This window comes from Antrostomus carolinensis, unplaced genomic scaffold (assembly GCF_000700745.2).
Source record: "Antrostomus carolinensis isolate BGI_N321 unplaced genomic scaffold, ASM70074v2 scaffold78, whole genome shotgun sequence".
Classification (NCBI taxonomy): domain Eukaryota; kingdom Metazoa; phylum Chordata; class Aves; order Caprimulgiformes; family Caprimulgidae; genus Antrostomus; species Antrostomus carolinensis.
In genome coordinates, this window is record NW_010333432.1 from 22737 (window position 1) to 36863 (window position 14127).

The 14127-nt window shown below is 52.8% G+C and overlaps 1 protein-coding gene across 1 annotated transcript in view; it reads left to right on the forward strand.

Annotated features, from left to right (window-relative positions):
* LOC104529501 (disabled homolog 2-interacting protein) overlaps window positions 1-12906 on the forward strand; it is a gene marked incomplete at its 3' end in the record, with an annotated part of 28631 nt that extends 15725 nt beyond the window's left edge. Inside the window, exons 4-8 of the mRNA XM_010173839.1 lie at window positions 3566-3710; window positions 6044-6188; window positions 10095-10331; window positions 11906-12107; window positions 12728-12906. Coding sequence (XP_010172141.1) covers window positions 3566-3710; window positions 6044-6188; window positions 10095-10331; window positions 11906-12107; window positions 12728-12906 — 908 coding nt within the window. The remainder of the gene's footprint in view (window positions 1-3565; window positions 3711-6043; window positions 6189-10094; window positions 10332-11905; window positions 12108-12727) is intronic.
* Window positions 12907-14127: the final 1221 nt, after the last annotated feature.

Here is a 14127-nt window from a genome sequence, read left to right on the forward strand (position 1 = left end):
GAGTTAGCTGTCTTCTCTGCTCCGGCTTCGTCCCCTGTGAAGAAGCTTTTTCTTCCCTTTGATGTGTTCAGGCAATGCAGTCAGGCCGCTTCCTGGGCCCTATTGACAGGGCAGTGACAGATTGTTTCCTCGAGCAGGTGTTGGTTTTTCTCTTGGTGGATTTCACTTCTCAATGAGCCTTTTCCAATTCAGGCCACCCCCGGGCCGGCGCTGGTGCGGACACCGACTGACACAGGGCAGCAGCTCCAGGCGAGCGGCGCAGGGCTGCAGCAGGCTCATTTCCAGGGCATCTCCCCTACTTCCATCTTCTCCTTCCAGCTTCCCCAGCAAAAGCTCTGGGGGATCCTCCGTGGCAGCATGAAGCTGCGAGGTGACTTGCTTAGTTGTACACCCTGAATTCCCACTCATGTGAGGAACAAGGACGGGGTCAGGAGACAGTTCCTCACCCACAGGAAGATGCTGTTTGGTTGTGGTTTGAGACGGGAGGATGAATTCACCCAGGTGGGGCAGGGGAAGTGGCATCTGAGGCCCAAGGGATGAAGACCCAGGGGAATGGAACTGGTTTTAGGGCTGCCACTCCAGCAGCGAAACTCCTGCGTGCGTTTCTAGAGAACTGGAGGAGCTGCCTTAGAGTAGGACCTGCTGCTGTGGGCTCATGCTTGGATTGTTTGAGAAGTGCTGGAAACCAGCGCAGCCTTGTGCTGTCATGCTCTGAATTTAATTATTTATGAGTTGCTCTTCTCTATCAGCATATGTGCAGTGACTGAAGTTGCACAGGTTCAGCTGTGTCCAGTCTGAAGCCAATATCCTTAAAATAAACACGGGAGCAAGCATGAAGAGCACTGCCACAGCCCTTAATTTTTACTGTAGACCTTTTCCTTCCCCTCTCCACTGTGATGTAATGAAATAAAGCATCTTATTTTCTCCCATTGCCAAGGGCCCTAACTGAAAACAACCCCCTGCTGATCTCTGCTGCTCAGAAACAGGGAGTTTTATTGGCTTTAGTTATTGCATTTTATTCAGAGCCTTGTATGTGGGTGAGTGAGGCCCCCGGAGGGATTCGACAAGTATTTGCATTCCATTTGTGTCTTCTGAGTGCTGGCTGCTGGCGTACCCAAGGCAGAGACACCAGACGTGTGATCCAGAGCCGATGTGGCTTTCTTGTGTGGAGGGAAGGCAAGATGTGGAGGATGGCCCTGGGACAGAAGATGCAGGATGTCACAGGGACTGACCCACGGATGAGGCTCCTTTCCTGCAGCTGACAGAGCTCTGCTGGGCTGCTGAGAGCACTTTCTGCAGAGGAACTCACTCAAGGACGCTGCTGGGGGTGTTTTGATCCCTGGTGCATCTCAGGGCTAGTTTGTACAGTGTGGCAAGATGCCTCCTGCAGCCCAGGGAGGCTGGACCTGCTGGGGACAGGGAGAAGCCCCAGCCTGGGGGATGCTCTTGGGTGCCCTGGCCATCCAAGGTGCCATCTCCATCCTCTGGTCAGTAACGCGGCTGGGTTCTGCCACAGCTCTGGGTGCTGTGCCATAACAGAGCTTCTCCTTCCCCTTTGGAGACAAGGGATCGCTTCCTCAGCTCAAGCTGCAGGTGCTCTGTAGGGGCTCCCCACCACAGCAGAGGTGTCACAGGGATCTTTTCTGGCTTTGCCTTGAGCTGCACACTGGAATTTTGCTGTTTGAAATTCTAGTGAGTTCTGTAGATCAGCTGAAATCATCCAAATTCACATTATCTCAGGCTAAAACTTGGCCCCTGGGTTTCCACAACCCTGGCTCGCCGTTGGGTTGTGCATCACACCGTGGCCCTGTGTCCCACAGCAGCCAGTCCTTGGCTGACAAGAGGAGGGAAAAGCAAACACTTGGCTGAGAGAAGCTATAAAACTCAGTGTTCCTGAGATAATTAGTATGTTGGGAAAGTGACAGGAAAGAGAATCAAGCAAAGCCAAGGTCAGCGGCTGCTAATTAAGAATCAGCACCTTGTGTCAGCCTGAGCTGTGGCTTGGAATTGAAACACACCCTGGGAGAGACCTGGGGAGATAAAGGTGATGGAGTTACCCAGATAGCAGCTAACGGGATTTGAGCAGGGCTTGAAAGTTTCATTCCAGCGTGGCTGATAAAAAGGGCAAAATGAGAGAAAATAGCGGAGGGAGGCGCGTGCTTTGCTTCCAGGAGGGATTTTTGCCTCTGCAGCTGCCGGAGCCTTGCAGACGTAGTGGGATCTGAGGAAGAAGATCATCTGGTTAAAGAAATAATGGAAGTGATTAATTTATTTATTCCCAAAGCTCCTTCTCTGGCATTTTTGGAGGCTCTTCTGGGAAGGTCGCAGCAGCGTGTTGGTCCCAGTCACAGTCTTGTGGGAGGGTGGGAGAGGTGGGGCTGTTGGGTGCTGCAGAGCTGGCAGCCGTGCTCCCCTCCTGCCCTCTGCTCCGATGGGAGCTGTGCCCGCCTGCTGCCTGGGTTTCCCTTTGTCAGGGACAGGAGCACAGTAAGGAAGGGCCTGTGGATTAAATGATTTGGGTCCATTGGGTTCAGGTGGAGCTGGTTTAACCTTGCAATCCAGGTTTAACCTGGATTAACCTTGCGATGCAGAGGCGTCCATATGGAAGATGAAATGGAGCTGAGTGCCTCTCACAAATCTCCCAGACAGGTGCTGGCAGGGAATGGGACCTGAGTGTCCCCTCTCCCAGGCTGGGTTGGAGCAGGTTGAGTTGTGGGGGACTTTGGGGGACTCTGGGAGCTGCACTTTGCATGGGGACAGCAAGGACAGGACCTGGGTTCCTGCACAGCAGCTCTGGGGTGTTCCTGCTGCCCCTGCCAGGAGCAGGTTACATCTGGTATGGTCATGGGAAATGAAGGAGAATTTCTTTGTGAAAGGTTATTACTGAGCAGATTATTTTATTTTAGAGGAAGGCAGTTTAAAAAAGGTGCCCTTGGTTGTAGAAATGAATTTGTATGTCAACACTGCTCTGTCTCCTGCCTGGGGAAGCAGGAACAGGTTTAATGCCTGTGATTTCCAGGGTGCCAGAAGCCTCTTCCCTTTGCTGTCCCGGGTCCAGGTGAGTGGTGCTGGGTGGGAGGAGGTCGCTCCTTTGAGCACCCAGCACCATGAGGAGCTGGGCAGGGACTCAGAGCTGCTGTTCCCATTAGCAGTGCAGAGAGCAGCAGCTGAATATGTATTAGCATGAAAACCTGCCCGGCCTTTCTCCCGCGTTAGCGCTGCTGCAGCGCGCTAAATGTGACACCACGTAGTGGATCTTCAGCAGAATGCACGGGGAGCTGCGTGACCCTCTCCGAGCAGTTAACGCTGGTGCTGGAGCAGCCACGGAGCTCGGTCTGAAGGGCTGTTTTTCTGTCAGTATTCACAATTCCATAGCCCAGGCTGCTGCACGGGGCAGCTGTCGGCGTGTGCTCTGCTCCTGCTCCCCCGTCCGATGCTCTGCAGCACGGAGGGTTATAACATTCCACGGTGTTTGGGTGTGTGCACATCAGATCAAAAATGTGCCCAAAATGTGTGCTATAGCACTGTCAGTGCATGGTGACCCACCGTGGGCTTTGCTTTCCAGGATTTCTTGACTGACCTGATGATGTCTGAAGTTGATCGCTGTGGTGAGAATGAGCATCTCATTTTCAGGGAGAATACACTGGCCACCAAAGCAATCGAAGAATACCTGAAGCTGGTGGGGCAGAAATACTTGCAAGATGCCTTAGGTACGTACAGAGCGTTGGCACGTCTGGCCCAGAGAGGTCCCCTGGGCTGCAGGGTGCTCTGCATGGTGGAGACCATCAGCTGGGCCCTGATGGCTGTAGGAGGATCCAGGATTTACCTGCTGGAGGGTCCTTTGGCAGCGGGGTCCGAGCCCGGGGCTCAGCCACGGCCGCAGCGGGCAGCTCTCTGCTCCCAGGTGAAGGTCACCGCTGAGTTAGCGCTTTAATCTGCTTTCAGAGGAGATAACAAATTGATATTTGAAGGCATTGTGCTGCCTGCCAAGTCTTCTGTCTCAGCGCTGGCAGTGTCATGGCGGCTGATTGAATCCTTCCCCTGATTGCACTCCCCTGCCAGAGACGCTCCCCCAGTTCCTCCCAGCCCCAGTGAGTCAGATGAGATCTCCCAGGTTCCAGTGATGGGAGCTGCCTCCCGGATCACACTGGGAACCCTCCTGGTGGTTTTTGGTTGGGGTTTTTTTTTTTTGAGTGCTGGCTATGTTTATGGCTCCAAAAATATTTCTCTTGATGCAAGTGAAAATAATTAGAGCCTCTGCTTCTGGGCAGGTCAGGAAGGAATTGCTGGTTGCTGCGTGCAGCCGGCACAGCGCGCGGACGGGGAGAAGCCTTTGAACCTTGTGTCTGAACGCAGCCGAAGGCTGAGGTTGGACCCACGACCGAGCAGTAGGATGAGCAGAGTTTCTATTGAGCTGTTAATTTTTCAGTATGTTGGGTTCCTACTAGTGGATTTGTGTAATTTTGAGCGAGGAGCAAAGAAGCATAAATACTTTATTAAGATAATAATAATAATGACAACATCGAGGAAGGGGAGATCCTTGAGCAAATTCAGACAAACCAACAGATAGCCCACAAGAATAGGAAAAGGAGTATTATTTATTTATGCCTTGTAATGCTTTCTGGTTGAAGGCAAGTCTGTAAGTAGATTACCTTATAAAATTTCTAAAAAGCCAGGAGATTAATGAAGGTAGAGAATTTTGAAATATTGCCCTTTCGGGGCTTGATGCAAATGCTGCCAGGCCAGCTCCAGCCAGTACAGGAGGAGCCTGCGGTTCTCGCTCGCTGTTCGGGGCACTGATGCTGTGTAGACCTTTTATCAGTGAAATGATTCATCTGTGTGTCACAAGGTAACACAACACAGCGTAGCGCTCTCCTTTAAACAGTGAAGCACAAGCAAGTAACAGGGCTGGGTAATAACAGCAGGCATCACCTGCAGGCGAGCAGAGAGGCTCCAGAGCTTCCCTGGCAGAGCTGGAGATACATCGGAGAGGTTCTCCAGCGTGTAATTAAAGTCTGTTTTGGCAATTGGGGAGGAATGCAGACTGGAGTGGGCAAAAAACAGGAGGATGGGAAAATCCAAGGTGGTCAGGAATTAGGAGATGAGCAAACCAACTGGAACTAGAAAGAAACCAAAGCAAACCTTTCTCCAGAACATCACCCAGACCCACAGGTCCCTCACTAAACACTGCCTCTCAATCCCCATTGTCCTGTCCCCCAGTCTCTCCAGCCACTGCTGTGTGCTAACTGGGATGGATGACTGCATCCCTCCAGCTGGGCAGCCCTCGGAGTGGTGGGCAGCACCCTGAGCCCGGGTGGCAGGGCTCTGTGCCCAGGTACCCCGGGGTGAAAGGTGGCACGAGAGCGAGGAGCTGGCAAAGCCACCCTGCACTGAGAGTCTCTGCAAGAGTGAGGAGCAGCCAGGCAGCAAACAGGAGGGCGAGGAAACACAGAGAAATATTTTAATTTAATTTTGTGTTATGTTCTGCTCAAAATAAACCAAGTAAATTGTTTCTTTCCTTTAATTACCTATTTCTCCTGTGAATCACAGTGGTTTGTCAGCGCCAGGGCACAGTCTGCAGTAGCAGACCATCCTACCAATAATTAGAGAACTTGCCAGCATACTTCCTACTGGATGAGCCCGAGGGAGCGTCTCTGGAACGGGTGTGATGGGGGCTGGGGCAGGCTGAGGAAGCGGGTGTTTGGCAGCAGAGTTCTGGTGCAATAGCCCACAGCCACAGAGAGAGAGCTGCCAACTGGGGAAGAGGGATGAAACGTGCCTCAGGAGCCCAGGTGCCTTTCTGCATTGGTGCTGTGTGAGCTCCCAAGGCATTGGGGCTGCTCCTGGGGCTGCTCAGAGATCTTGAGAGCTGGCTGGGGCATGGCCTGGTCCAAAGCCACCGCCTGCTCTCGTACCCCGCTTCTGTTCAGGCAGTGGGATGGGGTGCAGGGTGACTGCTGGGGCACTGGGGCTTCACAAACAGAATTGCTTGAAGGCTGCGTCTCATGTCTTCAAAACCAATCACTGACTGTCTGTTTTACAGGGGAATTTATCAAGGCACTCTACGAATCAGATGAAAATTGTGAGGTGGATCCCAGTAAGTGTTCGTCTTCAGACCTTCCTGAACATCAGAGCAACTTGAAAATGTGCTGCGAGCTGGCCTTCTGCAAAATCATCAACTCCTACTGGTGCGTAACCAGGAGTGTCAGTCCCCAGTGCAGAGGGGGTACAGCTGCAGGGGACAAGGGTGGCAGCTGTCCATCTTCAGGCTGGTGTCCAGTAGCTGTGCTGCTGGCAGCTTGTCAGAGAGCTTTGGAGGGAGAGCTGCGGGGCTCTGCCCGCATCCTGCAGCACACAACAGGGTCCTGGTGGTCCAGGAGCAAGGATGAGGATGGCCAGGGGGTGAGACAGCAGCTCCCACTCAGCCAGAGTTTGGAGTGTCTCTCTGGAGGTGTGACAGCCTCACTGATTCTCCATCACGCTTGTGTCCAGTGGGTGCTCAAGGGTTCCTGGTGCACAGACACGGGGACAGGGCAGTGGAGTCAAGGAACATGAGTCACCTTTGCCAGTGTGACCAGTTCAGAGAGGGACTTGATGCCAAGTGTATGTGAAAGTCTCGAATAAAGGACAGAAACGCATGTCCTGGGTCTCCTGCCCGCGTAACGATTCAGTCTGGATCAGGCTGAGGGGCTCTGCCTGCCTCCCCCGGAGCATCAGGTGAAGGTCTGAGGTCCTCTGCAGCAGGCAGGCTCTGTGGCACCAGCACAGGCAGTTTCTCTTTGGGCTGATGCTCTCTTATTGCAGAATGCTGGAGCCCAGGAGGATGCTGCTGTTCCCCTGGGTTGCTGTTTGGCTCAGCACCCTGCATTCCTCTGGGTTAACCCCTCTCCCCCAGCCCTGGGGTGCTTGCTGCGGCGCAGATGGGGAGCCCATTGCCTCCTCGAGGCCTGGTATGCAGTTTGAGGCATTTCCTCGTTGTTTGTTCTCAGGGTAAAAGTTCTTGCAACTCATTAGGACAGACCTCAATATGCAAAATTGATTGGAGTAAGGTAGTAGTATCTTGTGGTGGTGGTGGTGGCTGTACTCATGGTGTTACCTGCTGCTCAGCCCTGGGGACAGGGAGCCAGGAGTCTGTGGGGCTGTTACAGGTGCTGCCTGCAAAAATGACCTGAAAGGGGAAAAAAAAAATGGGCTTGTGACTCTGTACTTGGAGAAATGAAAATATTTTCTTTCTGCTTCTTGGTAACATACCCAGAGACTCTTGTCCTGATCATATGAGAGAACTATGATTTTTGTCTTACTGCTGGATTTGCAGTCTTCCTGCTTAAAACTTGGGGCTTAGTTTTTATTAATGTATTTAGTAGCAACACTGTTGTTGCAAAACATCAACTAAGGAAACTACTGGAGGAAGGAAGCCTTTGATAATAAGAATTTCTCATTTTCTCTCCTATCCCAGCTGTTGTGTTGAGGTCTGAAGACTCATTATATATAATCTCCCAGGACACTGAGCGAGCCCTCCTGCCAGCCCGAGAAGGGAATTGCTTTCCCTGATGTTGCTCAGGGAGAGAACAAGCAGCAAGAGGCTCACTCAGGCTTCGTTTGTCTGCCCCGAATAAGCAAAGGGCAGATTTCTTTGCAGGTATCCAGGACCTTATCCTGGGCCAGTTAGTAACTCTCTGACTCAGGAATGGCATTTACCTGCTCTCCCAAGAGGGATTCACTGCTTTTAGTCACCAGTGGTTTATAATTGTTTGAATTAATGTCTTCCTAAAAATACCCAAAGCAGCACTAAAAGGTCAGTCTAAAAATAGGCTGGAAGAGTGACCTAAGGAAAGTCAGGAATGCACGGGAAGTTTGTGCCTCCAGCCCAGCTGAGCTGCTGCTCGGAGAGGTTCCTCCTCAGTCCTTTGTGCTCAGCGGTTCTTGGGGATTAATTGGGCTGATGAGTGTTTGGGATTGGCCAAGGTATCCTGACAGCTAACGATCTTGCTTTAAATAGAGTGCCAGTGTGCATGCTCATCTGCCGGAGAGACTCAGAGAGAGGAAAGAGGTTGACAATAACTGAAAATTGTTATAATTATGACATAATTTGGACATCTGGAAAGATTCAGCGTAAGCAGAATTTCAGCATGTGGAAGCTCGTTACTGGAAAGTTGGGTAATGAATTAGGGGCCCGTTTGTCACATAAAGCCAGCTCACTGGATTCCATCCGCTGCTCCACAATTAAACTTTTATGGTCTCCCAGGCTGTGGCAGTGAGCAGCGCTCGCGGGCTGGACGCAGCCGCTGCCTCCGTTTTCAAGGGTTTACTTTCCAGTAACTGTACAACCTGTCCTGATCACTCAAGCTTTAAATTGCTTAAAGGATTCTCCTGTTTCTGGGCAAATACCATGAAGTAAAAGGGCTTTGTCCAATTGTGTGGATCAAGCCAAAGACAGAGGAGAATTTATCCAGCCAAAGACGTTGGCTAACGTTATTTATAAAGCACAGGGTAAAAGCTCATGAATGTAAAAGCACGAAGCCAACACGGAGAGGAAGCTGAACATGATGGCAGCGTTTGCCAAGCGCTTCCACGGAGTGTCACTGCCCTTGTCAGAGGGTCGGAGAGAAACCTGAAGCTGGCAGATCCATGAAGTGAGGGGTGAGGGCTCTGCCTGCTGAGCCTGCAGCTGCTGGCTGAGAACGGCTGCAGAGCTCACGGCCACGGCCGCATGTCCGCAGAGTGTCTGGGGCCCTGGGAAGCAGAGGCCAGAGCACAGGGAGTGCTGGCAGCAGGAGGAACACCCTTGTGCTCACCTGGAGCCCTGGCAGCACTGCCACAGGGGCAGCACACGGGTGGGTCCTTCTCTCAGAGTGCTTCTCTGTTTCGGAGCCTCCCACCTGGTTCTTGCTGCTGCTGGACAGTGGATGGTGTCTCTGGCCATGCAGTTCCCAGGGTTGTCTCCTCTTCCCGACCTGTGTGAGGTTCAACCGTGGGGCAGTCAGTCCCAGTGAGGGGGACAGCTGGGGAGAAGCCATCTGATGTTGCTTTGCTTCTCCCAGATAGTCCCTGCAGCAAAACCAGGAAACCATCCTCTGAAATGGCTGTTTGTAAGGAGATTTGTGGCCTAAAATGGAGCCTGAGCCCTCTTCACTCTGCTCTTGTACTGTCCAGCCATCGGTAAACAGCTCTGGTTCTCTGGTTTTGGAACAAAGAGGGTGGTTGCTGGCCCGGGCAGCCTCCAGTGCAGGTGGGAGCTGGGTACCACGCACCCAGGGGACCGTGGCATCGCGGTGGGACCCATTGCCAGCCGGCTGCCGCGGGCGGGAGTGTCCAGCTGAATAAATAACACACGCTGGGAACAGGATGAGGTGGGAGCTGGGAGCTAGGGAGGGCCGAGCAGAAACAGGCAGCCAGTTCTGCAGCGATAAGGGCTGCTGCAGCGAGCAAGGGGGGAGTTCTGGTGTCCAGGGAGGCCAGGCTGAGCTCCGTGCAGTGACAAGGCTGGAGTAACTCCGGTGGGGCTCCGTGATTGTGCTGGTCACAGCGGGATTTGATCTAGATGCTTGAATGAGAATATTACAGTTTGCACAGCCCTCCCTCCAAGCACCAGTGACCCCAGTACTGCTGGTGTTTCTGCCGAGGGGGTCCCCACGGTGCTGTGTTGCTGTAGGAGACACTGTCTACCTTGGTGGCTGAGCTTCCCCCCAGTTCCAAGTGCCCCGTGATACAGGCAAGTGACTTGTGATGAGCTGCTCTGCACAGTTTGTTTCAGATCTCTGTCCCCCCAAGTTGGCTGGGTTGTGGCACCCAGCACAACCAGGACCATCACTCTGATGAACGCTGCTTCTCTTACAACTTCACGGAGCATCTTTGCTTTTTCCTGAGCGGTTTGAGTCTCCTAACGGACACTCTGCAGAAAGAGAAGGACAAGGACAAGACCTGGGACTGGTGTAGATAGTGGTGCTGCTGCGGGTCAGCGGGGTGAGGTTGTCCTACAGGTCTGGGTGTCACACCCCACTCGATACACACCATGTTTAGTTACTGCTGTGTGACAGTTTGAACACCTTGGCCTTGAACTTGCTGTCTCTCTGTGTGTCCTTCTGTCATTTCAGTGTCTTCCCAAGGGAGCTCAAAGAAGTTTTTGCTTCATGGAGACAAGAATGCAGCAACCGAGGCCGCCCGGACATCAGTGAGCGACTGATCAGTGCCTCCCTGTTCCTCCGGTTCCTCTGTCCAGCCATCATGTCCCCGTCCCTCTTCAGTCTCCTGCAGGAGTACCCGGACGACCGCACTGCTCGCACTTTGACCCTCATCGCCAAGGTCACCCAGAACCTCGCCAACTTCGCCAAGTAAGGGTGCGGGTGCGGGAGTGGGAGGGGGCAGCTCTGGGGAGGGGGAAGGAAACCACGGGCGTGTGGGCAGAGCCACGGCTCCGGCATCAGGCGTCCCACGCTGGCCGCTCCCTCCCTCCATGGAAAGAGCCTGTTTGTTTCCTGTTGGCTCTTTTCCCCGCGTCGCTCTGGGACCCGTTCCCTCACTGTCAGATCAGGGAGATCATTTGTATTTCCAAAACAGGACATGTTTTATGAGCAGGAAAACAGGCTGTTTTGACCACACAGCCAAGCGTGCAGGGTGGCAGCGGGAACGCCCTGGCACAGCCAGGCACTCTGTCCTGTCACAGGCGCCAGCAGGACCAGAACCCAAACACCAGCGATGGTGTGCACAGCTCAGGAGCTGGTCTTGCCCTCCTGTGAGCTCTGGGACCTTCCCTGCTGTTAAACTGCAGTTGCCTGAACCGGGGAGGTGTGAAAAGAGAATGGAGACACTATCAATTCCTAACTAAGCCCATTGGTTTGATGGAAACAAAGCGAGAGATTTCTGAAAATCTTTCCCCCAGCTGCAGCTCTGAGCTACTTATTCTGAGCTCTGATAACAAAATGATGAGCTTTCCAAAACGTGGATGGACAGTTTCTGTCTAAAGCTTCTTAGATTTGGAAACTAGCTTAGCGCACAGGCTGGCAGTCAGGAGCGTGCGCGCACGCACGCGGATGCAGACGGGAGACGTACAAGTGTGTTACACTCCCTGACAGAAACCCTCTGTATTCCTGACCAATCCCTGACTAAAGGGTTTTCAGATTTTCAGCACATTGCAGGAAAGACTCTCTAACTAAGCTGACATTAGTCAAGCCAAAGTGATCAAGCTGAGCTGTCCTTCAGATGACACACAGCCAAGCCAAGCCTCGCAGAACCGCGGGCACTGGCACAGCACTGACCGCTGCTGGTACACTTGAACCACGAGGTCCTCCCTCTTGTGCTCCAAATAAGACATCTGACTGAGAGCAGAGGCTGGGTGGAGTGCTTGGAGGGCAGGAGAAGGTTGCAGGCAGCCCGAGGGGACAAACGGGCTGACCCAGCTGCAGGTGTGGCTCTCCAGGGTGATCCCCAGAGCCATGTGGGGCAGCAGCAGGCGCATCGCTGGGGTTAACCTCGGGGTCCCCAGGAGAGCGGGGAGAGTGCAGGAGGAGTCCTACCACCGACACTCACTGGGCTTCAGTCAGTTGATGGAGCTTGGCATGAAGATTTCTGTATTTCCAGTGACAGGTCCTGTTTCTGAGGCTGGGCCCTGACCCAGCAGTGAGATACTCTCCATTACCAGGAGTGGTTTTGTTTCTCTAGTTGTCACCTTCGTTCCTACTGTGGCGATCCCATGCTGAGGAGGACTTAGCTGGATTAGACTGGAGTTAATTTTGGTTCCATGATCAGTGAGGAGTGCCAGGTGCCTGCCAGCAGCCTGGGGATCCCAAAAGGGTTCAGATGCCAGAGGAAGGTGCTGGCTTTCTTACCTGCGTGTGTACCTCCCTGCCCTGTTGACTGCACTTCTGTTGTCAGGATTTCGCTGAAATTCGTCTTGCTGTCTTGATAGGTTTGGCAGCAAAGAGGAGTACATGTCCTTTATGAATCAGTTCCTGGAACATGAATGGACTAACATGCAGAGATTTCTCCTGGAGATTTCCAATCCTGAAACCATCTCAAACACAGCTGGCTTTGAAGGCTACATTGACCTGGGCCGGGAACTGTCCACGCTGCACTCGCTGCTCTGGGAAGTCATTTCTCAGCTGGAGCAGGTACCCCCGGATCGCAGGGACGGGCTGTGGGGGAAGCACAGTTGGCCAGTGCTGGGCATGTGCACCACAGCACACACCTCCCGTGCCCAGCAGATACCAGTCCATTCGCTGTCTCTGTGCACAGCACAGCTCCTCCTAACCCTTAGCGCTTCCCCAGCTGTGCATGTGCTGCAGAAGTAGCTCATTCTGTACATTCTTTGAGAAGATGAGTTCAACTTTTTTCCTCCTCTGCTGTTTATGAGTAGGGGGTGAGGATGGATGGGCAGGTGGGATGAGAAGGCAGAGCTGCTGAACACCAGGCTTTTGTCTGTCCCAGCAGATTCAAAAGGTTTCTTTTGAATTCAAAGGATTTTTGTCAAGAGGCCTGGACCAAACTTGGCTGTAGGTGTCTTCTTCTGTATCTGAACTTTGTTAATCACGCTCTGCCCCACAGCAGCAAATGGTTTCTAAAGCCACATGCTGTGGGACATCCCGTGGCCTCAGCGGTGGGGGTGAATGATGGAGAAATTAATGTTGTTTATGTGGGTCACTGAAGAGACTGTCCAGTGACTGGCAGAGCCCATGGTTCTCTAGCAAAAATACAAGATGTTGGTAGTAATTCTGCTCTCTCTTCTCCCCAGGGCACTGCAACAAAACTTGGGCCTCTGCCTCGGATCCTGAGGGACGTCAACTCGGCACTCAGCAACCCGGCCTGCGTGCAGGTCTCCGTCACAGCCGATCACACCGCGTCCACGCCCAACGCTGGCAACAGCATCTCTGCGGGGCTGCAGAAAATGGTGATAGAGAATGACTTATCTGGGTAAGAGCATAACGGTGGCCTGGCCACAGACCAGGGAAATACCCAATATTCACCTGCTGCCAAAACCTGAGCACCTGCGGGGACAGGCAGGACAGGGGGTAGCCCTGATCTGATCACAGAACTGATACTGGATGTAGTTCAGCTCCCAGTCTAGACGAAGCAGTGGGTGGTAGTGCAAGCACATGGCTCCATCCTGGGTCCCTTGAAAGCCAAAGCTGGGGATGTGGTCTGGAAAATCAAAAACTGGGCAGTTCTGGTCTCAGCTGTTGAGATATGGCTGCAGGAGCAACATGATCATCCTTTGAGGACTTGAGGGCTTGTCTGTGCTGACCTCAAAGGGATGGGTATTGCCCTGAAGTCCATTAGGTCTCTGAGCATGCAAGATTTAGAGGATTGGCCTTGTCCATCTTTGTAAGACAACAGGGTATGTGCTGAATTCCCTGAGATCCAGTTCTGGACGTTTCTCTAACAGTTGCCAAGCTGTAGAGGCCTAACAATCAATTCAGGTCTGGTCTGCCCAGTTTTGACCATACTGGGTGTTTTTAATGATGCGCAGTGATTCACAGACACAGTCACCCAACGTGCTGCTTGGCCTCGTGTAAGGGGTTTCATTCACGGGGAAGGTGACTCTGTGGCAGACCTGTAATGTTTCTGTTTGTGGAAAATGAAATGGAGCCCACACAAATTGAGAGACCGTGCTAGTAAAATAGTTTGTAAGTGGAAGCTACATAATATTTAACAGTTTAATTAGGAATGAAAGGCAGCAATGGCACTGGACTTGCTCTAATCAGAGCTTTCATCTCTAATGCTTCCCAGCGTGAGGTACAATTATTTCAGTCTAATGCTGTGGAGGATCTCTGACAATACGCTTTCACCCAAATACTTGCTTACAATGCACCATCTTTGATCAGTAGTATCTGCACATTAAGCTGCTGCCAAGCTCTTTCTTCCTATCCCCAAGAAATCAATATTGCATGACTGTGTGTTCCAGCAGGAGGAAGGGGCGGATAACCCACCGTTGCTGGGCTTTAGCTCTGCTGTTGGCACGGTCTGTCTGACCCTTGGAGGTCCCCACGGTGCTCTGTGCCATACAGATGATGCCCTGAGGAGCTCCCCGCCCAGGCGCAGAGCAGGGGACCCCAGAGCGGCGTGGGTGCAGCCAGCTGGGAGCAGGAAGGGTGACACGTGCTGTCAGCCTGAGGAGCAGATCCAGCCCCCGAG